The 25,105-nt window shown below is 35.0% G+C and overlaps 1 protein-coding gene across 1 annotated transcript in view; it reads right to left on the bottom strand.

The window, feature by feature from the left end:
* The window catches only part of Aplip1 (JNK-interacting protein Aplip1), a 29,540-nt gene extending 5,018 nt beyond the window's left edge, over window positions 1–24,522 (bottom strand). Inside the window, exons 1-7 of the mRNA XM_090101590.1 lie at window positions 24,401–24,522; window positions 24,041–24,273; window positions 21,498–21,752; window positions 4,528–4,728; window positions 4,196–4,313; window positions 3,550–3,712; window positions 3,110–3,291 (exon numbers count right to left, since the gene is read on the bottom strand). Of these exons, the coding sequence (XP_089957716.1) occupies window positions 3,110–3,291; window positions 3,550–3,712; window positions 4,196–4,313; window positions 4,528–4,728; window positions 21,498–21,752; window positions 24,041–24,273; window positions 24,401–24,483 (1,235 nt within the window). The 5' untranslated portion in view covers window positions 24,484–24,522. The remainder of the gene's footprint in view (window positions 1–3,109; window positions 3,292–3,549; window positions 3,713–4,195; window positions 4,314–4,527; window positions 4,729–21,497; window positions 21,753–24,040; window positions 24,274–24,400) is intronic.
* Window positions 24,523–25,105: the final 583 nt, after the last annotated feature.

Genomic DNA, 25,105 nt, shown 5'->3' with positions numbered 1-25,105 from the left:
ATTACGAAATTTTGAGAAATAAGGTACCTATCGAATGTTTGGAATACAAAAATAATATTTGATCCTATCTTTTAGTTCATTATTTTTTATTTAGTTTAATTTAATTATTTTTATATCAAGTCTACCATAATATAGATTTTCTAAAAAATACGCTTCGATATTTATTGTAAAATATTATGTTTAAAGTCTATTTAATCATTTTAAAATAGTAAGTATTGAAAAATATTTTACATGAAAAACATTTTTTTTTTCTTTTAATGCAATTCATTCATAATTTATCAGTAGTCTAAAATAATGTAAAAAAAAACTTTGTTTACCTATTTTTAATAGTCCGTATGTAGAGTTATAATTGTATAATAATATTATATCAATCCCTATATTATTTATTAATCTATTTAATTTATAAAAAAAATACTTTATATCCATTAAAATATGCCAAAAAAGTAATTTTTCCATGCTTCTTAGTAAAAAATTACTAATATTACGAAAAATTCTATCGTACATTTTTATAGGAATATATAATTATTAATTAATGAATGGATGTTCAAAAATTGAAATGGAGAATGGGATAAAAATGGGATTTTTTACACAGGATAAAAATGAAAAAAAAAATAGTATGTTACTTTGTATTTGTAGTGGGGTGTTGGGTCAAAAATATTATGTAGTCTCTGTTTGATAGAGCTTGAGTGGAAAATACAGTAATTGCACATAGAGGACGTTCTGTCGGTTCGGAAAAGTATATTATTTGTGCAGTATAAGTTCAGTAAAAAAAAAAACATGAAAATTGATTTCAAATTGTCAAAAAAAAGCTGTACATGCGCCCCTTGAAATAAAGCAGGTTGAAAAAAATCCTTCATATGAAATCTCACCACAAGAAAGACTGGCAAGTGTAATTTTTTGAATTACTAAAATGCCTCGAAAACTTTTACAAAACACAAAATATAATTTTCTAAACTGCCAACGACGCCTTCTACCTGCAGTCACCATAATAATATTATCTATTCATTACGCCACACCTTAAATGAACACTAGGTACCTACCCATTATGGAATATGTCCCCTAAAGGGTAATAAATGGGCTATCTAGGCTATGTGAGCAAGCCGCTGGCTAATAGCTAGTATAATATTATTATAATAATACACTACTGATTCCTATAAGGTTCTACAATTGGACTTTAGAAAAAAAAATACTTACTTGTTATTTTCATTTACCTTACTTTGAAGACTGGACAAACGGGCTAATGATACTCGTAAATTCCCATGCTATTACAGCATAAAGTGGACACAATATACAGGACGGATACAAGTTAGAGAGATTTCATGCATATAACTGACCCTAGCGATCGATGCAATATAAGTACAGGATGCATTTTTTTAGGCAGTTCGATTACCTGGAGTAGTAAGCGAATTCTGGGGTCATCTCTGAATCAACGTCGTCATAATAGACAAAAGACATCACATCTAAGGAGAATACTTGGTGACTGACTTTGTTTAGTGTCGACAACTTTAGTGATCCATGATCATCTTCTATTATTATTGAATAATAAATTTATACTGAAAGAAATTTCAGAACCTTACGGCGATACAATGTTTAAAAGTACTTTGTAAAAATAAAAACCAAACGCTGGTCTAATTGTATCTGGTGTGGATTATTAAATTGAATTGGTATCAACTTTTGGGTTCTCTATAGATGATCGAAAACTATTATTAGGTTACGGTCAACCTGAACCCTGAAATAAAGAACCGTAGTAGTTTTCTAAAATAATTGAGACTGATTCTCATATTTTTGAAGGAACGCCTAAAATGTCCAAATTTTGGAGGGATATAGTATTTTGACAAATAACTTTAAGTTCAATCTGAAAAAACAATGCCTTTGGATCTTTATAGATCTGAAGGTCACTCAGAGAGGTGCAATGGTATCTGTCCAAGTAAAAGGGATCGAAAAAGCAAGACCATCTGGTCAGCCATCTGGCTACCATGATGTCTTATAGCAGTATTAATTTCAATGTAGGAAATAATATAGACATCTTTAGACCACCTATAAGGCCCTGCCATTTATGTCTGTAAGACGTGGTACGGGGGCACGTGCACTTAGTGCAAAATTCCAACAAACCAAATATGCCAAAATATGCCAAAAGTGCTCAAATTGATTAACTGTGTTTAAAAAGGCTGATAGATGTTTTCAATATTTAAATTAATATTTCAGCGAATAAAAGCCTGATTAGTAAATCTTTTAAGGGTACCCACTACCCATATAGTCAAAAACAGGACCGTATTACTGATACTTTACAGGCTGTCATTCCGTCCTTATGTCACCAGGCTCGTGAACCGAACTAGTTTAGTTAGACAATTGAAATTTTCAGAGATAATCATTTCTTTTGCTATCTGCCCGAACAAAAATAGTAAATAATGAGGTTAAGCAACGGTTGGCACGGTCATAAATTAGATGCCTAATTTGTTTTCCAGTTGTCCATTTGCTTATTTGTACGGAACCCTTAGTGTTTCGGCCAAGGGTACTATAGGTGCTTGACCTTACCTAGTAGATTTTCTATTTCAATACTTATTTAATGGACTATATAAATAAAAAATAAAAAAAAAACTATTTTTTTAATACGCGTGCTTCATCACTTCAGTGTAGGAATATAATAATATATGCAATGCTATATACGCAAAACAGTGTTCTTACATAAAATTTTGCAAATAAAGAAGAACACGTTAATTCCTGGAATCTTTTCCAGGCATAAACGTGTTCTACTTTATTTGCAAAATTTTATGATAAATATTATCAATTCAACATACAAAATCTAAATTGGGTTTCGGAGCTACGATCACTAATATATACCCTTAATAAAGGCGTTGTAATCGAGTGAATAGGTTAGAAATAAATATTTTATGTTGCCAATGTATCATAAAATAATAGGGGATTATTAATAATGAATTGCTTTTAAAAATCAAACATACATTCAAACTTGATTTTTGCAAATAATTGTACAACCAGGTCCGTACCAACTCACTCGGTATTAACTGTATGTTAAAAAGCTATTTAACTATCTATAAAGCAATTAAAAAATGCACACAATTGAATTAGTAATATAAAAATCATCAATTACCCCACTGCTTCGGCGACAGGCCTTGTCGATTCCTGACCGCGGAAAACGTGACATGCGAACCTTTGCAACGTTGGATGTTTTGTAATAAAGCCGAGATATCGATGGTCACGAGGGTGGAAGGCGCAGAACGAAACATTTTTCAACGAATAGAAGTAATCGATGCAAGGTGTGTTCCGACTCCTCTGTTAAAAAATGTAAATCAAAAAAGGAAAATTAAAGAAAAAAAAAACTATAACAAATAGTTGTTTCATTTTAATAAAAATAATAAAAAAAATGAAATTATAAAACATAATTTAAATAAGAAACCAAATAAATCACCAATAAACCGAAACTTTTTTTTAATCGGTTGAAAATAGACATTTTTATATTTTACGTTTCATTTCAAATCACTCATAGTCACAATAATTAGAAATAGTAAAAAATTATAATCTATCACTCACATCTGGTTTAGATCTGTCGACCATGCGGAGGCCTTGGTCCGAAACTTCAAGAATGCAAGCTTGAGCGCCAATATCACCATTCGAGTCACCAACTATCTTTTTCACAGCCTGACACACTACACCAGTCCCCTTATGAGCGAGAGTTTCGACAGACCCCATGTACCTAAAGAGGACACACCTTTAACTCGAGAAAATGTGAACCTTCACGTTATATCTATGAATTATAAGGCAAAATAATGTAAAGTTTTGATTTGGTCCTTTTTTAAGTTACTTGGCGAAATTTGGTAATCTATAAGATGATATTTGATTAAAATTAGCTTCCTAACTTTCCTAAATCTCGCCTTTCACGTATTGGCGCCTATTTTGAGGAGTTGCGTGGTAAGAATCCGTAACGATCTTGAGTTTTTCGCAAACTGTGAAGGTCCTGATGCTCTATCTCATGTTGGTTTTTGAGATAGATTTTTAGTGCTTATGCTTTAAAATGACATCGAAGTATGCAAAAAAAATCCTTAGGTATAACAGATCGAGTGACAATAACTTTGAAAAAAAAGAAATACGAAATATAGCAACATTTGGATATTATGTATCAATAATCGAAGTCAAATATTTTAAAACGTTTATAATAAGCAATTTAAATTATACGAACCCCAATAAATATCTCTCGCGTTTAACTTTGGCATTGGCTGGATCGAAGTCGTTGTAGTCCATGTCAACGGCATAGGCCGATGGAAAAATGCCTTGCTGGCCAGTTCGTAAATTTACCCCTAAAAATAAGGAATTGCTCAAAATTTTGGAACTTTTCTCAATCTTGCAGATCTTGCGCACACCTAATTTAGTGCTTGTTGCTTTTTCAATAGATATGCATTACGAAGAGAAATAGTGAGTCTTATTTTACTGCTACTATTTAAGTTAAAAGTTTAAACGTGAAGTAAGACAGAACAACTCGTAACTATTTTATTACTTTAAATATATTATTACCTTCACACCATAGGTCTTCAGCTTCTTTCTGGACGTAAATAGGATCGCCGATTTCGACCTCTATTTCGTCATGGTGTCTGGGGTTGAACTTATGTAAGCCTCTGTGCGTAGCTTCAAGCATTTCTAGTTGGCTATGTGGGACAGTAGTCATGTTTCCAGCGAAGTTGATGCCGCTAATACTACAACTGGAGGATGGTGACACTGAGAAAGGAAAATAATCATAACTTATACATTCAAAACAAAAAGAAACATTAAAACTAAGTCTAGTAAAAAAAAACCTGCATACAATCACAAATAAAAGCTTAATTAGCAGTTCTTCAAAGACTTCTACAAAAAATGCCATTACAATTTTCGCCTTCCGCTTTATTTCCGCCTTTCCTTTATTTCATAGTTGAAATACAGGAAATACAACCAGAAAATGGGATACTTATTACTGATTTTAGAAATTTTAATACACTTGCGGTTGGTGTTTTCTCAGATTCAAAAATTAATTTAAATTAAATGGAATGCGTATATTAATTATTTAAGGATATATTTTGTTGTAAAAATAAAATTATGAAAGAAAATTATCTAATGCCGGCTCAAATCAGTCAGTCGGTCGGTCAGAACTCAGATGAAATCAGAAAACGTTATTTTAAAAAAGTTAGTTAAAGTACATGATATCAACGCCACCTATTAGACAACAGTTGTACTAGTTTAATATTCACACTGCCATCTATTGGGCAATAGCTGTACTAATGCATTCACGGTATACACACTTAAAGTTAAATCTGCTCTCATAGTTCCGTAACTCAACCATAGAGGGCGTGGAAAGGTTTTTTTAGATTTTACCCTCACCGATATCGGTAAACTATGTTGTTTTGAACATTTAAGGAATTACGGCGACAATTACAGTATGTCCACATGAGTAAATAAATATTTTAGAGACAGAGCTTCATACAACCGCGCAAATCGGTCAAAGTTTAGCTTGATCGCAGCTGCTGTACCGCGGTATGTGCGGTGTGGCGGGGACCAGAGCGCCGAGACAAACGTCAAAACATAAAGAAATAGAATCCGCTATTGATACTAATTGACATAAACGTAATATGATGTTTTGCTTAGGATGTGTTCACCCTACCAACGACGATGACGACCACCAACAAAATTTTCACCCAGTCGCAATTTAACAAAATGGTACAAAACCCAATTAAAAATAAAATATTGGAATTTTCTGTCGTTCTGGAGTTTAGAATTTTTATTTTTGAGATCAATGAATGCAAAAATAGATTTTTCGTAGAATCGGTAGATCCTAGAAAAAAATGTATTTGAAGTTTTTTATAGATAATATTATTAATTTTATGATCTACAATTTTGGTTCGAGGTGATTATATTATTATGATTAACTTACCGTCTCGACGAAAAACGCAAAAAAAAACATTTTTTTTTTATTAATTATTGACCTCGAAATTTTTTTCTTTCCGAGTACCATATGACGGGAAATTTTAATATTTTATTTTGAACAAATTTTGTCTGGATGGGAATTTTGGTCGTGGTCATCGTCGTCGTTGGTCTATTCCTTAGTACTCTCCCCCGCCTCACCGCGCACATACCTAAAGCGCGGTACAGCGGTTGCAGACAAGCTATAGTACAAGCATAATATGACACATACACATAACAGCATGCGTACCACTGGGAAGATATCATCGCTTCACGTACACGGCGATTTGAATTTTCAAAACAGTTTGACACGGTATTTTATTATTAATAATCGTTACTTTTTGCCCAGTGTGTTTAATACCTTATTGCCCAGTGAATAATACTCGTGTGTATAATATGTCTACAAACTCATGAAAATAATGTTTGAAGAACTCATCATATTCAAAAGCGTGGGAACTCTAAATTAGAGTAAATATTAATATTATGTCGTCGGCACACATACAAGTTGTAAACAATAAAATTGTTATATTTTTTATTAATTATTTAAGGCGAGAAAAATTCGTAAAAATGTTTTGTTTTTGTTAATATTAAGAGTTTTATTTATTTTATAGTGTTTTAACCTTTTTAATGTTTTTTTTTTCAAATTTGGATGATGAAAGCTCGAACAGCGGCTATGACAGGTATAATAATATTATAATCGTATAAATGTTTGTTTTGTCTACCAGAAGTTATTTTACTAATTAGGTACAAGATTTTAGGACTAATATAAAGATTGTTTACATTGCCAATTTATAGGTTACATTGACAATATAAAATTCAGTTTTTCATGCGAAAGTGATGGCAATATTTTATTTCAATACGGCAAATTGCGTTAAAGAATCGTCAACCTTACAACCAGTTGGGTTTAAAACCATGATATTTAAAGCAGCATTAGTTCCAGTGTTAAAAAGTAAGTGTCTTAGGATAATATGGGCTAAAAACCTATATATTTTTGCAAAAAAGGATATAAATACACAAAAAATAAGACTTATTTAAGGATATGGATTGCAGAAATCTATTTAGGTCATTGGTTCCTATCCGACGACTCGAAGGACCAGATGTACGACTAATAACACAGTAAGCATTTCACTGTTTATACGACTTTGACCTTTATGATTCGGGTTAGATAAACAATGTAAATGAGACATTTGAAAGCCCACAATGTGCTCTTACTCCAGATGAATTAAAATCTCCTTTAGAATTGGATATAGGTTTGCTTTATAAAATAAATCCTAACACCACAATCACCATCACCGTCATTGTCAGTAGATATAATTACTAGCAAATATTTTCCCCCTACATTTGCTCACGATGTCTTTCACCGTTACGAGCAGTGTTGATACAAAAATAAGCAGAAATTTTTAAAATCAATTTTATTAAGCTTTTGCACCGTCTTGAACCATCAAAATTGTCGATTGAGTTACGAGGATTTCACCACTAAGCCAGAACTGCTCGGCTTGAAATATTATTACATTGTCCTTTTCAAGTGGTGTAAATTTTGAAAGCCATATTATCTCATATATCCTGTCCTTATCCTATCCTCTCCTTTACCATACTTATGTCCTGTTGTGCTAGCGTTCTTGAATTGTCTCCTAGGTTAGGGTATTTCTAACTTAAGGCTGCAGTCTAGCAAAATTGCGTTTTCAACAAGTTATTTGACAATTTTTTCCCGGCTAATGAAATGATAAACTGAATTTTTTTTTCTTGTTTATCAATTAGTGTTATATACGCAATGCGCGTGAATTTTTTCACATGTATAAAGTTACTTTATGTTACCTTAATCAGGCCTTCAAGATAAGTCTCTTTCCCCCAAAGACATTTCGAGCTAAGTTTGTGCACTCACTACGTTGCAACCGATTACAATTTACACAATCTGATCAGCGCATTATTATCCTTATATAGTCGTTATTACTGCTGAATACAATTGCCAAAAAACTTATGATTTTCTTAATTAGAACGTTATAAATTCATTAAATTTCCCATTTTTTGCCTTACAAAATCTATTGATAAATACTGCTAAAAGTTATTTTTTCCATTAGTTTATTCGAGTTGGTTGAAGACCAATGAGTATTAATCCTTTAAAATTTTTTTTTTGAATTTTGATAATTCTTTAAATATTAAAAAAATATTTAAAATAATTAGGAAAAATCATAGCGAATTTCTTTAGTGTGCGTCCACACTGAATGCGCGGTGGCGGCGGCCTAGGCGGGCGCGACGAGCGGGCGCTCGCGGTGGCCACACCGACGCGCGAGCTCAAGTAGCGGTTCGACGTTTTTCGGATGTTGCAAACTTTGGACGATTTGCTATTTTTACTGGACAGTCCGATTTTGAGATGAGATCATTATAGAAGTTGTACACGAAATAAATAAAACAGAGGAATAACGGGTGAATCTTATATGAAGAATTGAGATTATACCCTACAAAATTACTGTGGTGTATATAAGTGTTTTAGATTGAATCGCACTTATTAATAAAGAAGTTTCACTTCAACAATTAAGTATTTACCGCTATTTTACAAAAAACAATAAAGTATATATTATAAGAAGTCGAGCGACAAGACCGAACTGGTTTGATACCCCCGCCGTCCGCGCATTGGGTCGCTTGCTGACTAGGCCCGTAGTGTGGCCAGAACGCGCGGATAGGAGAGTTTGAAAACTACGCGCGCTGGCTCGCTCATTACCGTCGCACTAGGCTTCCGCCATAGTCATTTCAATGTGGACGCAAAGGCGCGTTTCATACGTTTGATATTTCGCGCCCGCCGTCGCAACCGCGCTAGGCTCGCAGTGTGGACTTGCACATAGTCGCGCTCCTTGGGCCGGAGCGTTCTGACGTGTGGTCTACGCTCGATTTTCCTTCATACCGAAGTGAAAGTTGCTCTACTTCATTAAATTTAATATTTTTGTTAATTGATTATTTTTATCTTAGTTTTGTGCAAATATTCGTATTTTTAAACATTTGATTTCGATATGGAAAATAAACGAAAAAAATACGCGTGTAACTACTAGAAAAAAAATTATCTTCGAACATAAAGTTAATGAAACCAAATAGATTGCAAAGGTGATTGGCAACAATTTCTTTATTTTACGGGGTGTCAGTAAAGGGATGTATATTTCTTTAAAACTAAAGTAAGCTCATAAATTTTCTTATAATATAATTTTTTTGAAGTTCCAAAAATGTTTATTTCCAAAATTGATCCGAGGTGTTTTAATTTTTTCTTCTAGTCATTTTCAACGTAGCGGCATGTTGTTTGATTATTAATTTTGTAACTTAAATACAGGATGTTGGTTTTATATTCTGATCTTACAGACGCGCTGACAAATTTAGTCCGCCATTTCTAGTTTAGTCTACCAACTCTAAGTACCAATATTAAAACGAATGGATTATCATCACATCATCAAAACTCAGATGTAATGGAAGATCACAATAACATAGAAAATTCAGTGGGTGTTGAGAACTAAACAAACAGAAGTAACAGAGACGCGAAGAATAAAAAAAGAGGACGAAAACGATAATTCGTTGATGCTTTCCCTTTTCGACGTATTGTTAGGGTACATCACCAATCTGCAAAAAACAAAACTGATGATTCCCAATTGCTGATTAAAAATGAAAAACAAATAATCGACAACAGTGGTGAAAATTTTCTGATCACAATGAAACATCCTTCAGTGGTAAAACGTATCGGTGAACAGCGTAAAGGAGAGGAGGACAGGAAAACATTATGAATGTGGATGGTGGATTGTATACAGGGTGTAATCGATAAGTATGTGCAGGCGATTATGACGTTATTATTGCAGGTATCAAAAAACTTAAAACTGATATCGAAATTACTTTACCTAATGAGCAAAATGACAATAATAACTTTTTAAAAGTATAACGAGAAATATCTAAAAAATTTACTTTATACACTCCCATATCAAAAAGGGAAAATGGGACTAGTAGAAGTTAAATGTCTAATTCCGGCAAAAGACATGAATGCGGAAGATGCGGTTAAAAAATTTAATATTTGAAATACAATGCAAAAAATAACACTTTTAAGAATCATGACTATTTTTTCCAAATTCAGGGACAACTAAACGTTGCAGAAGCAGAAGTCTGCTTATTTGCTGTTTGGACTGGAGTGAATCATTCGTTAAAAATAGAATATATAAAAAAGTATGTAACGTTTAGGCAAAATAATATGATGGACCATTATCAAGATTTTACATAAATTGCCTACTGTCAGAATTGATTGATTCGAGACTTCAGCATTCGATGCCCATCAAGGACCCATCCTATATCATTCAAGCGATTGAAAAAAAAGAGATAAATCCAGTGCAACCGATAAAGCATCAGAATGCTAGCAAAAGATTTATTAGGTTTATCAATATAAATCTATATATTACACATAATATAATAAATCTGTAGAAGACGCGAAGACTGACATCCGCGCGGACGGAGTCATGGGCGGAAGCTAGTCAGAAATAAATATCTTTTGTTTTCATTTAACACAAACATTACATTTTTTTTTATTATATACAAAATTTGTTTATCCGTTTTATTAGTTAAACTGAACAACTTTCACTAAGAAACTTAGGTCGAAAAAAATGTATAGAGTTATGCATTTTGTATGGAAAGCTTATTTTTTTTTATATTTCGTCCAAATTTCTTTGTAAAAGTTGATCAGTTATATAAACATGAAGTTGAAGATATCAATAGAAAGTATTCGCAAATTTTGTGTACTGATAAAAAAAATCACCCGGTGTAATTTTCAGGAAAATTGTTTCAAATTGTCATTTTTGGTACTTATTACGAATATTAAATTATACGAATGATTTAATTTTTAAAAATTAAGTGGAGCAACTTTCCCTTAGTCATTTGTATTATTTACATATAGGATGACAGGATGCATTTGTTTGCACTACTAGACCAAGCCCTTAAGCGTAGCGCCACTCATTGGGAAGCTGGTGTACTAGTTTAATGTTTACATCGCCATCTATTGGGCAATAGAAATATGAATTCACCTAAAGCTTAACCTGCCCACCTCTATACGTAATTGCGATCCTAGAGAGCTCTCTATAATTGCGTAATGGAAATATATGGTGCTGCAACGCGATCATAGAGGGCGTGGAATAAAATTTATTGTTTATATCGATTAAGCCATCACAAGGACCTTCAGTTAAATTAAATATTAGCGCCACCCTTTAGGAAACAGTTGTACTTGTTTAATGTTTACATCGCCATCTATCTCAACTGTTTATAAACTTGAAGTTCAACCTATCCCTACAGTTTCGGAATACGACAATAGTGGGCCCTCTATATTCGCGTTTCGGAACTATATAGTTCTGAAATAAGATCATAGAGGGCGCGATATAAAATTTATTGTTTATTGATTAAGCCATCACAAGGTCTAAAATTTCAGATAAAGCGCATGTGAGCGCCACCCTTTAGGAGGCAGTTGAACTAGTTTAATGCTTATATCGCCATCTACCTCCACGGTATATAAACTTGAAGTTCAACCTGTCATATTGCGAGTCATGTTAAAAATAATGTATCTACATATCCCCATACTTTCCCCATAATTATCTACCTTGTTATCTACCAATCAGTGACATGTCCAATCTGATATTTTGAAACTAGTATGGAACAGTCAGTTATTAGTCTAAGCATTACTTCCTTTTATTTTGATATTGGATTCTAAACTCGCAAATTTGCACCAAATTTAATCTTCACCCAGGTACTTTTTGTACGGCGTTCCTGAGGAGAGCTGTGTGCACGGCAAGCAACCAGTGGTTACGCACACATAAATAGCGTGCTTGTAGTAGTACCACCGATTCGGACAGTTATATGAACATTAATTGTCTCTGTTCTGTTTATCTACTCACGTGGTTCACATGCTGCAGTTGCCCGCCGGGATGTTCACATGTGGCGTTTAAACTCGGCGTTTACCCGTGGCGTTCACATGCCGCGGTTGCACTTTGGTTAAACGTATCGTTCACACGCGTCGTTCACACGAATCGCGAATTCATGCGCTGCGGAAGCGCGCGGCGCCTGCGCGCAGCGGTAGCGCGCGGCGTCCTCGCGCTGCGATTCCGCGCGGTACTCACACGCGTCGTTCACTCGCGTCGTTCGCAAGCGGCGGTCGCTCGCAGTGTCTACTTGCATCGTTCACGCGCAACGTTCACGCGCACGCGTCATTAACGCGCGACATTCACGCGCACGCGTCATTCACGCGCGACGTTCACGCGCACTCGTCATTCACGCGCGACCTTCACACGCACGTGACGTTCGTGCGCGTCTTCTTCGCACGGCGGTTGCACGCGACGGTAATTCGGAGCCGTTTCTCGCATCGTTAGATGGTGAAACAGCGTTAGCGGGTCGAGGTTTTTAACAGGATTAGAGTTAGGTCTATTGAAGAAATTTATACGAGCTCATTGGCTCTATTAAACCACAACGGTATGGTCCGTTAGTATATTTTCTATAAACTTCGCTAAACTAAAGTTGGATCCAAATCAGTTCGGTAGTCTTGGACGTTTCTTAACAATTAGTGTCTTCAGATTATAAATATTAAGGATAGTGTATGGGCTGCTGATTGATATGGTATGATATCCCATACACTCCTTTAGCTGATAAATTGATAGTTTGATAGTTTCTACTGATGATGTAAAACAAGTTATTGCCTTTGATCACTTTATTGTTGATTGCTATAAACTAATGATGATAATATGATATTGGTATATTTGATAGTTGATTGATAATGAGATTAATTGATATAGCGCGTACACCCCGAGCGCTTTACACGAGCCGCGAGCGCAGACCAACTGGGTGAAGATGTTCTTGTCACCATAATGAAATAGGATCGTGTAAAGCGCTGAGTCAGGATGTACGGCTAGCCCGTACATGCTCCCAGGCCAAAAAGATGATATTGATGATATGATAATGATCTAAAACTAAACAAGGTGATAAACAATAAGAGCTTATATCTAATGATGATGATATTACAATATATGATCTTAAATGCTAAACACAAGGGGAGATTATACATTGAACATTGATAGAGTGTTGTTTGGGGAAGTGGACCGATCACACTTTTTGCTTTTTGCACTTTCACTATCACTTTTCACTAACACTTGTTGCTGCAATGGCGAGCCCTTAGCTCGCGCCACCGGCCCCGGCGGCCGCTGGAGAGGCAAGCCTCTGGCTCGCGTCGACGACACCGGCGACTGCTGTAGTGGCGAGCCTCTAGCTCGCGCGGGAGACCCCTGCTGCTGTTGTTGAGACGGTGAGCCCCGTGCTCGCCGCCTTGCCCGCCAGAATAAGATGCCACCGATAACCAGTATGGTGACCATGGCGAGATAAATCATCGCATAATGATGTATATCGTGATAGGATATACCATCGATGACTGGATCAATCTTTTTGATGTTGTTAATTTGCTCTTCAATCTTGATAATATTTGATGTGATATTATTTGTACTCTCATCGGCTGGCAGGTCCGTTAATGATAAATTTACTAAATTATTGATAGGTGATAACCATGATGTGTTCATATCAGGTGTTATTTGCAATATATTGTTCTTCTTTCTATAAGTTTGAATATAAAATTCTGATGATTTTATCAAACAATTTTGATCAATTGATATGATTCCGGTGTTATTTAATTGGATGGCCATAAGTTTTTGTTCACATAATATCTTGTACTGGCAATTGTTGCAGCAAAAATAAAAGTATTTATTGGGCTTGTTGATTGAAACTAAAATATTCTTGCATTTATTCATAACAGTTAGACAGCTGTTGGAGTTTTCTGCTTTCTCACATAAGTCTTTTTCGCTATTAAAATGATAAATAGGCTTGTTAATACGACACAACATTGTATCTATGTTTTGATTCTCACAAACATGTAATTCGATCTCTGATAGCATTATGAATGAGTCTTTCTTTATATTTAGCGCCAGGTATTCGCTAATAGGTACTATACTGATCATATTTTTTTCAAATTGTTTTGGAATAGCAATGATCTTGAGTAAATCATATGTATCTCTAGTGACTAGAGGTATTGATATTTCGAATATGAGAAACTTTTTTGATAATCTAGCTTTGATCTTTAGCAATTTATAAATACTTGATGGATTCGTGGGGTCAGTGGGTAGTGATAAATCCTTTGATAATTGGGATGATATTATGTTCAACTCTTCCTGCAGTTGCTTGGGGGTTAAAAAGTGAATGTTATATTTTCCATTAAATATATCTGTGATAGTTTCTAATAGATAACCTTGAATGCTTTTAAGTTTAATTAAAATATTATTAACGATTATCGCTGTCATAGTAAATTCACTGATATAGGTGTTGTTTTGCATCTCCGACTGCAATACGCCCATTGCAATGTCGATTTCATTTAACTTTTTGGTAACGCTTTTATGATGATTTTGCATAACTGATTCAATTCTTTTGATAAGATTAAATTCCGCTTCTACAACGGAAGTTTGATTTTTCCATAAACTAGCCATGTGCCGCTGATTTACTTTAATTAATTCGATATCTTTCTCGTACTGTTCGGCAAAGTTACTATCGAGTATTCCAAACAACTGATTAGCGACGTAACCTACACCGTTGATAAGGCCGCGCCGTCTGCGCGCGTGCCCGTCCAAACGCTGATCTAGCAACAATCTATTGTAATGTTGTAGCTCGGAGTACTCGTGATTTAATTGATACATGATACCTTCGCACTGTGAATGTTGTTTTATCTTAACACAGATGGTTTCTAAGTATTCTAAATACTTGCGAGACGCCATGTCGCCATGCCAATACGGGTTCATGTCGTAGTAAACAATGAGTCTCCAGTCATCTGTTATTAAATGCATTTTGGCAATGTCGTCGAAAAATAAACTTGTATTATTTTGTAGCGGAGTGATATTATATGAGGCGATTGTGTTTGTAAATAATGTCATAAAAAATAGAAGAATTGTTGTTGCGACGGTTGCAAAATTGTATTTTTGATTTCTCCTTCTCGTGGTTGTATGATTGTTTGATACTGTTTCTTCTTGATTGACGGGTAAAATTGATAACTTTATGATAGGTCTTTTGATATATCCATTTTTAGTTTTTAATGTGACCACACGCACGTAGCCATCACTACCAGGATGCAACTCCACCACTCGCCCTAAAGGCCATTTTCCTGCGGGAAGATTGCTGTCGTGAATGATTACAATGTCATTTAATTTGATATTATCTTTTGATTGTCTCCACTTGCTTCTCGTTGATAAATTTGTTAAATATTCATGTTGCCACCTCTTCCATATGTCTTGAAATATTTTTTGTGCTAAATGTAATCTTGTTCGTAGATCTCTCTCTGTTTCATATATTGATAATACTGGACCGCTGGCTAGAAAATGTGATGGTGTCAAATAATCGAGCTCCTCGGAGTCTTCTGTTAAAGCACAGAGTGGCCTTGAATTTAAGCAAGCCTCCAGCTGAGCTAGTATTGTACTATATTCTTCGTATGTTAATCGTTGCTCGCCAACCACCCTCTTAAGGTGAAATTTGAGACTTTTGACGGCTGCTTCACTAAGACCGCTCGCTGAAGGCCAAGATGGGGCATTAAAATGCCATGTTATGCCCATATCCGCCACCTCTGATTGAAATTGTGTGTTAAATATTTTGAGTATTTCATCGTATTCTTGCTGTAATATTTTATTTGCTCCTATGAAATTAGTGCCGTTATCACTGTAGATGTGACCAGGCTTACCCCTGCGAGCTGACATTCTACGCAGGGCTGATATAAAACTTGCACTTGATAAATCTGATACCAGTTCCAGGTGTACAGCCTTGGTGGCCATACAAGTAAATACTGCAATGTAACCTTTTGTTGTCTTGATACCTCTTCCAGCGTTTGATTTGATAAATACATGACCTGTATAGTCGACTCCCACGTTGTAGAAGGGTCTTGATGGGTTTACTCTAGCAGCTGGTAAATCTCCCATAATTTGATGATGCTTGGTGGGATTATGCCTCCTACATTTGATACATTGTCGTACTATCTTTTTAACAGCCCTATAGCCACCCATAATCCAATATTTCTGCCTCAAATATGATGATGTTAGCCTAGCACCTCCATGATAAGTAGATTGGTGTGCTTCATTAATTAATAATTTCGAGAGACGACTGTTATTCGGTATGATGATCGGATTTTTCATGTCAGGGTCAAGGTAAGCATGTCGCAGCCTTCCCCCTTCTCTGATGATTTGTTGTTGATCGATATAAGGATTTAATTCACACAATTTACTTTTCCTATGTATATTATTACCACTTCTTAAATCTGATATTTCCCTTTCAAATGATAACTGTTGAATATTTCTGATAATAAGCAATGTTGCACGTTTCAATTCCTCCACTGATAAATAACTTTGATATTTATTTTTGTTGTTGGTGAATCTACACATCCATGCAACAATTCGCACAGCCTTACGGAATGTGCTGTGTTTTGATAATATATCTAGTATGATAGAATTATTATGATGATTTGTTACCGCAGCGGTAACTTGTTTTGATACTTTCAACTCTTGATCTGTTGAATATATTGTGACCTTATTATTTTGATCACTTAATGTTGATAGCCACTTGGGGCCTTGCCACCACAAAGAATGATCCTTCAATTGTGATGCTGATAAACCTCGACTTGCACAGTCAGCAGGATTTTCTTCTGATTTGACATACCGCCAGCAATCTGGAGGCATGACCTTCGTTATTTGCTGCACTCTGTTTGCCACAAACGTTTTCCATCTAGCTGCATCTCCATTTAACCAACCTAAAACTACTGTACTGTCAACCCATCCATACATTTTGATATCATGATCCTTAAAATATTCCTTAACCTTATTCATTAATTTTGATAAAAGTAATGCTCCACTTAATTCTAATCTAGGTAATGTAACGACCTTGCTAGTGGGCACAAGTCTCGTTTTTCCAACCAATAATGTTATATGTGAATCTTCACCTTTATTTACACGGCAATATATAACACATGCATATGCTTTCATAGACGAGTCACAGAACCCATGTAACTCGATACTATCGCAATTACGGGTGTGAATCCAGCGTGGTAGTTTTATATCTTTGATCACGCTAATATCTTTTCTAACTTTGATCCATTCCTTATATATTTCTTCTGGTATTTGATCATCCCATCCTATATGCGCCGCCCATACTTGTTGAAAAATAATTTTTAATTTTGTTGATAACGGTGATAGCCATCCGATAGGGTCGAATAATTTTGATATGTCTGATAAAAGCATTCTTTTTGTTATTTTTGATGATTTCAAGGGTTCTAGTTGCGAATGAAATGTAAAAATATCTTCTTCGGGATTCCAGCCTAATCCTAGCGTTTTTGTTGTTTCTGATTGTTTAAAACTAAAATCACTAGAATTGATATTGGATTCTTTTATATTTTGTGATAATTCCGTAGTATTTGATTTCCACTTACGTAAGTTAAAGCCACTTGATTGCAATAACTTAATTAAATCGTTTTGTAATATCTTAGCTTCCTCTATGGAATGACAACCGTGTATGACGTCATCCATATAAAATGAGTTCTCTAAGACTTCGATTGCGGAGCTATGTAAATAATTATTTCTCTCATCACTAGCCAGCTGTTTTAAGGTCATCATAGCTAGGAATGGAGCTGCTTTCGTACCATAAGTAACCGTCGTGAGTTGATATTCACGAATAGGTTCCGAAGTAGAGTCCCGCCATACTATTTTTAATAATTTCTGATCTTCCGGGTGTAGCCAAATTTGACGAAACATTTTTTCTATGTCCGCAGTAAAAGCAAATTGATATTGTCTCCATTTAATGATTAAAGACTGTAAATCTTGTTGAAGATTCGGACCTTTTTGCATAAGGTCATTTAAACTGTATCCTGATGAAGTTTTGCATGATGCATTGAACACAACTCGAAATTTCGAATTTATGTCGCTATCTGTACGCACGCAATGATGAGTATTGAAACACTCTGGCTTAGACGTATTAGAGGCCGGTATCATATGACCCATTGAGTGATAATCTTGCATAAATAATTTATATTGTGTATGAATGTTATTGTTTTTGATAAATCTCTTTTCTAACGATTTAAATTGCGCTACAGCCTTGAATTTTGACTCTCCTAATTTTTCCGAATAATTGTTATGCATTGGAAGACGAACCTCGTAACGGCCATCTTCCCGCCTTGTTGTTGTATTTTTGTAGTAGTTGATACATTGTTGATCTTCGGTTGATAATTGCGACTCCTCAATGATATCCTCGATTTCCCAAAATTTTTGAATTTCTTCCAAATTATTGATGACGACGTTGCATTGTAAAGTTTTCACGCTACCTATCAAAATCCAACCCAGCTGTGTGTTTTGTGCTATAGGCATATTATTATTACCTTTACAAATTCCTTCCATAACAATTAATGAATAAATATCTGCCCCTAATAGCAAGTCCACCGGGCGACTTATATTGAAGTCGGGATCGGCTAATTTGATATTGTTGATATACGGCCAAAATGGCTTCGAAAAAGTGCTATTAGGCAGGTTATTCACTAGGTTTTTCATGATATATGCTTCCGTTTCAAATTGAAAATGATTGTTAATTGATGCACATGTGATTGATATGACACCCTTGCAATTGCTCTCCTTGATACCGACACCTGATATTACACCACGGCATTGTTGTCGAGGTTGTCCTAAAATTTGAGCAGCGTGTTCTGTGATAAGTGAGGTTTGAGAACCTTGATCAATTAAAGCCCGCATTTTGATAAATGACCCGTCGTTTGCTTGTACTTTTAATATGGCTGTCGCTAAAAGAATCTCAGGTGTTTCACGTTGCATCGAAACGTGAGCATTTCTCTGCACCTGTTGCGGCTCATGTTTTTGATAACTCTGGCTTGCTATTTTCGAAGAACTAGGAGTGGATATCTCATACGCCTCGTGTATGATAGTGTTATGCTTCCCATTGCATTTTACACATCTTTTTTCAGAAAAACACGGTTTACCATTGTGTGAATAGAGGCAACTTTCGCATACACCCAATCTTGTAACCGTGCCGCGTCTTGTTGGCGGTGTCATATTCAAAAACTTATTACAGTAAAACAGACAATGCTCGTTGGTTTTGCAAAGTTCGCATTTATGATGTTTCTGCGAACTGATGGGAACTGATGGGTCTTCTTGTTTGCGATTTTGATGGGAATGGGAAATAAATTTATTGCTTGTGGGAAACGGTGTCTTGATAAAATTTTTGTTTAATTTATAAAATGGTTGATATGAATTCTTGATCTCAGGTTTCTTTTTTAATGACTCTAATGATGTAAATTTATTTTCCAAAAATGTCAAGAACTCTTTTAATGTTGCTAATTCTCGAGGCTGTTTTAAAGTATTGATATATGCGTTATGCGTCTCGGAGTCCAATTTCTGGGCGATTAAATGTACGATTAATGGATCCCACGATCCTACGTCGACACCTAAGTTTTTGATAGCGTTGATAGTTTCTATGGTCGTATCATGTATCCGTTTGATATGATTTAATGATGTTTGTTGAGCGACAGGTATATTCAATAAAATATCAATATGCGAACGGAAAATTAATGATTTGTTATTGTAGCGATTATTAAGTATATCCCAGCATATTAAATAATTATCCGAGGTTATTGGTAGATGCTGAATAAGCCTTTCAGCTTCTCCTCTAACTTTAGTTTTCAAGAATTGCATTTTTTGCGCCGATGATAATGATGGATTGTCGTGAATTGTTTCTTTAAATACATCTTTAAAAGAGCACCACTGATGATAATTACCACTAAATACTGGTATTTCTATATGTGGTGTAGATTGTTCCCTATGTGATATAGACCATAATTTTTTGTTAAGCGATTTGATGATATCGTTATATTTTTGTTCATATGATAAAAAGGTATTCTCGTATTCCGAGTTTCTACCCCCAAGCTCACTGTCCAACTCCCAATGGAGAGAGTCTATTAGAGACCAGCGCGACTGTATTGATTTTAATAAATGATCGAATTCCCACTTTTCGTTAACATCATCCAAAATGATATTTGATATTGTATGATCAAAAGCCTTAAAATAACTTATCTGTCTACGAATCATTTCGTCAGTTTTGCTACTTATTATTTGATCAGTTAGTACCTTAGAAGATGACTGAGATTGAGAGATCCCTGGGACACCGAGAGGTTTAGCAGGTTGTAATAACGGTGTCTTAGGCCTTTCCTCTTTGCCTTGATTATAATTAGAAATTACTCCCCTGATATATTTATATCTATCTTGCGCTAAATCAAACTCATTATTTTCAAAATAACTATGAGATCTTATGACCTCAATATTACATAAAGCATTATGATTCTCTTGATATTCGTGCCAGTGTCTATCTAGCACATCCAACCTTCTTTTTATGTAATCGAAGGTTTTCCTTTCCGCGCCATCCTTTTTAAAATTACTATAAATGTTTTCGATGGTATTTGATAGTTGTTGTTGATTTTGAAGCAAATCTTCGGCGTTAGACATGATAAAAAATTTAAAGACTCACTGCTTGATACTAATCCTCACTTGTGAACACTAACACAACACTGATCACACACACAATATGTCCACACGCGAGGTCCAAGGCTGCGAAGGACCAAAAAGAGAGTCCTTATGATGATTAAAATGATATTTATTTTTCGCTCGAAGAACCAAAAAGAGAGATGTATGGGCTGCTGATTGATATGGTATGATATCCCATACACTCCTTTAGCTGATAAATTGATAGTTTGATAGTTTCTACTGATGATGTAAAACAAGTTATTGCCTTTGATCACTTTATTGTTGATTGCTATAAACTAATGATGATAATATGATATTGGTATATTTGATAGTTGATTGATAATGAGATTAATTGATATAGCGCGTACACCCCGAGCGCTTTACACGAGCCGCGAGCGCAGACCAACTGGGTGAAGATGTTCTTGTCACCATAATGAAATAGGATCGTGTAAAGCGCTGAGTCAGGATGTACGGCTAGCCCGTACAGATAGTAAGCTCTCATAATGTGAATTGAAGTTTTTATGTTTGTAAGTCCACAATGTTAATTTTGTATTTTTTTGTATGATATTTTTGTTTCTATGCCAATATGATTGGTTACGAAATGGATGTAATTTTATGGTCTACATAATATTAAGTATTTGTATGATGTAATTTATGTATTTGCACCCTCCCATGATTAAAGCCTAGTTTAAGTTTCCTTGATTTTATGCTATCATGTTGTCATGTTTTCATAATATAACTATATTTTATGCTTCTAGATTGTATACTCCTTGTATGCAGGTTTCTTTCTTAAAAAATACAACATATCAACAGCAGTCACAACTTATCACTAAATAAATCCTCTATATTTGAATCTCTACGATCAGTGCACCAAAATGACAACTGTATATTGTTGAAGTGTTTATCAAGAGGTCGTAAAAGAAGTCCATATGAATGTGTGTTCTTCAACTGAAATAAGATTCTAGCCCTTACCATTTTGTTGTAGCGGCGTCGGCGAGAGGCTCTTTGGCCCCGTGTCAATGGGTGAATGAGCTGTACTGTGCCCGCTGTCCACATCGCCAAGGCTCTGCAGTCTTTCGGAGTCAGGACTGGAGTCTTCATCCAAGAGATAGCCACACTTGAGCACCAGCAAAGGTCGCCCTTGGCCCCCTGGTCGTACAAGAAGGCCAGTTAATGCTCCTAGTTCGTCAGCGAGCGAGGCCGGTTGACTACCTGGCACTAAGTTCGCTGAAAAACCAAAATAGTCTAAGAAATTGCACGGGAAGAAGAAGATGGTGAAAAAGTTTTTTTTGGGTATGCAATCAATGATGCTTGGTCGCAAATTGTTGAAGTATTTTGCTTCATTACTTATATCAATGTATTTATTGAGCATAAATGTTTTATCCAAACTATTAACTACGCCATACCCATTTGTATAATTTCCTTAGTTACGGCGCGTCGCAAAACAAAATGGCAACCCGTGTTCAATACATGCTACGAAATCTGAACTCATTATCTGTAAAATGGCTCAAAATCATGATCCACTACATGATATTATGAAATCTAAACTCATTACCAGTAAAATGGCTTTTGGTAGGACCAAGGAACTTATAATTACAACGAGGAGACTGAAAATGTGAGATTTCATCTCAGCTCCGCGCAAAATCAACAAGTGGGCGCAAATCGATATTACTTCAAACTTCAAAGCAAAGCGGCGCACATCAAACTGCAATTTCACGTGTGAAGATTTATGCAAGTCATACTTCAGGTTGTACCTGTATTGATTTTCAGTAAAATTTATAATTTTTTTGGGAAAATAATTCCAAAACAACTGAATGTTTTTGGTAACTGGGGAGATTCTATTTGTGCGATGTTTTCATGAATATTATATTGGAATATATAATTCTTAAAATTTCTGTCCAAAAATAGAAAAGAATAGGTATTCGTATGATTAGGATTGACGAAACCGATGAAACAATAAAAATTTTATTGGAAATGCCGACATAATTTACATGACTAAAATATTTAACAAAGGCTAAAACAAAATGAGATCTAATTACACTATATAGATTATGTTATATTTAAATCAATAACCCATTGCAATAAGGAAGTCTTGCTTTAATTGTAAAAAGATTAACTCAATTGTATTAAGCCGCAAAAGTTTCATATTATTAATTAGGTTTATAACTGCTTAAGAATTCATGTTAGTTTAAATAAACTAATTATATTTAGTTGAGTTAAATCCAAATAATTGACTAATCCGTACCTATTTTCCATAGTGGTATCGCTTCACAAAAGACGATGGCACAAACATAATATTTAAAATATGAATGTCCAAACTAACTACATACTAAGAAAAGGGCTCTAAATTAGTTGTTGGGACAACTAACGAGCACCTATAAGCGCGAGATAATGCGTATATGAGATATAAATCTTCTCGGATACAGCTTACTTCAACAAGTGGGCGTGAATCAATATTCCATCGGAAGCGAAATGGCGAATATCAAACTTCAGGTTGTCTCTCTGTATTGATTTCGTGTAAAATTTTCTTATGAGTGGAAAATTCCAAATTTGACTGCCGCGCCCTTGGTAACAAAGATGTCGATGGAAAATTTCAGAATTTTACATGTACGAATTTAAATGGAATCAAAAAACAGAAAAAATACATTCCTATCATTAGATTAAAAGATGCTAGCGAAACTGATCAACTAATCATTTGGTAAATTTGTAGCAAATTATGATATAAGTTCTATGATTGAAACAATAAAAAATATCTAAAACATAACATACATATAGGCTAGATTGTTTGTTTTAGATAAGGTGCCCTTAGATAGCCTATCGGAATGAGTAACTCATGTAGGAGATGAAGCCTAAGCCTTCAACTTCAAGAGTAAATTGCATAATAGATTAAGAAAGCGATTATCTTTACATAATATGTTGTTGTTTTGCATTACTCGCCTCGTTTAGCAATTTTATAGTACTCTTCGATATAAACTAAAGCATACCTGATTAATAGGAGTAAAAATATAAGGGAGGCCATTTTGAAAGGATTTTCTGAAGTACTTTTGTATAATAGTGATAATGTTATTACACAAACACCTTATACTGTTCTTTTAAATCATAATGACAATATATTCACAGTAATATTCTTGGTAATTAAGGATACGGATCCATAAACGTTTGCACCTATAAGTCTATCGCGACGGGTCGACCATTACTAGCCAGAGCACGTATTGATTTTGGCTACCCCTATAGGAAATATTAGGGTTGGCAATAAATTTTATCTTGTCTATGTACGTCAAGGGTTGCATAAATTATATATTTCAAAAATCTATAAAAATTATTTTATCTATTCCCAAATGTTACTGTATGATAAAAACACATTTATATAAGACATTGCATTGCATTTATACCAAGAAAACATAAATTTCATAAATAATAACATACCATTGCTAGAGCGCAGGTGCTAAAATGAAATCGCTAGCTTCAATTTTATGCCAATAATGACTGGTGACAACATTAAAAATTATACTTACGTTTCCTATTTTTCGGTATTTCAGGTAGTTTTCTTCGTCTTCTTTCGCCGTTTGTGAATGTTTGGTGTCGAGGGCTGCGTTGTGCATCTGTTACATCAGGTTGAGCGACAGGCGATGCATCGGAGGTTGTCTTTACCCCGTCCGTATCGCCAACACACACTTTCTCTTCTTCAGGTGATTCCTCACTCTTGGATGAAGGTGATTCATCCTCAAATCCAACATTTGGCACTAATCTAAAACAAACATCACTTCAGTACTTGAACACTTATGGAAAACATGGAGTCACTCGAGACAATGTCGCGGCGTGTTCGAGGGAAGGTAGCGAGGCGGCCGGAAATTTATATGTAAACGTAAACTTACGAGTAAAAAGGCGTCGGGGCCTTAATGTGTTGTGGTAATTTATCAAATACACGGCGAAATTCTTCAAACTCGCTGTCGGCCATATCGCTACACCTGATTTTTCAACATAGAGGGAGTCGCATGCGCGAAACGCATTCTAGTCCCTGTATCGACCCTAATGACTTGGGTTGGTAGAAATAATCAGCACTGCGCATGTATCCGAGCGCTGCGCGCGCATGTTAACCCTCCACACTTTGCTCTTTGTAATATAAGGGTCTATTTGAACCTGTGTTATGAATCAGAGGGTTAATCCAAACTAGATGACAAATTTGATGAATGGACTGCGGTGTATTTTGGGCATGTTTATCTGTAGAGGAAAAAAGTATTTTTATTACGCAAATGAATATTGTTTGTCGTTTATAAATGAAAAAGTTATTCTTGTTTCATAAGTTTTTAATTTAAATATCTTTAAATATATTTTTATAAGATTATGTCTTACGAAACTTTTAGAACAATAGATAATCCATATCTTTGGACATTTTATTTTATAATAAAGAAAAAAATACATGTTTAGGTAATTTAATATTGAGGTATGATAATATAAATAACTATAAACCTTCATAATATCAATTGATGTTTTTAATCTGTTCATAAGCCAGAACTTCCACATTGACGAATCACGCATCCTTGTCGCTCTCATGTCAAAACTAGATAGATCTCTTTCTT

Source organism: Colias eurytheme, chromosome 1 (assembly GCF_061535395.1).
Source record: "Colias eurytheme isolate Ceu_HAF_F1 chromosome 1, ilColEury1 Martin Lab GWU primary, whole genome shotgun sequence".
Classification (NCBI taxonomy): domain Eukaryota; kingdom Metazoa; phylum Arthropoda; class Insecta; order Lepidoptera; family Pieridae; genus Colias; species Colias eurytheme.
Note: the sequence above shows the minus strand (reverse complement) of the source record. Positions and strands in the feature narration are given on the sequence as shown.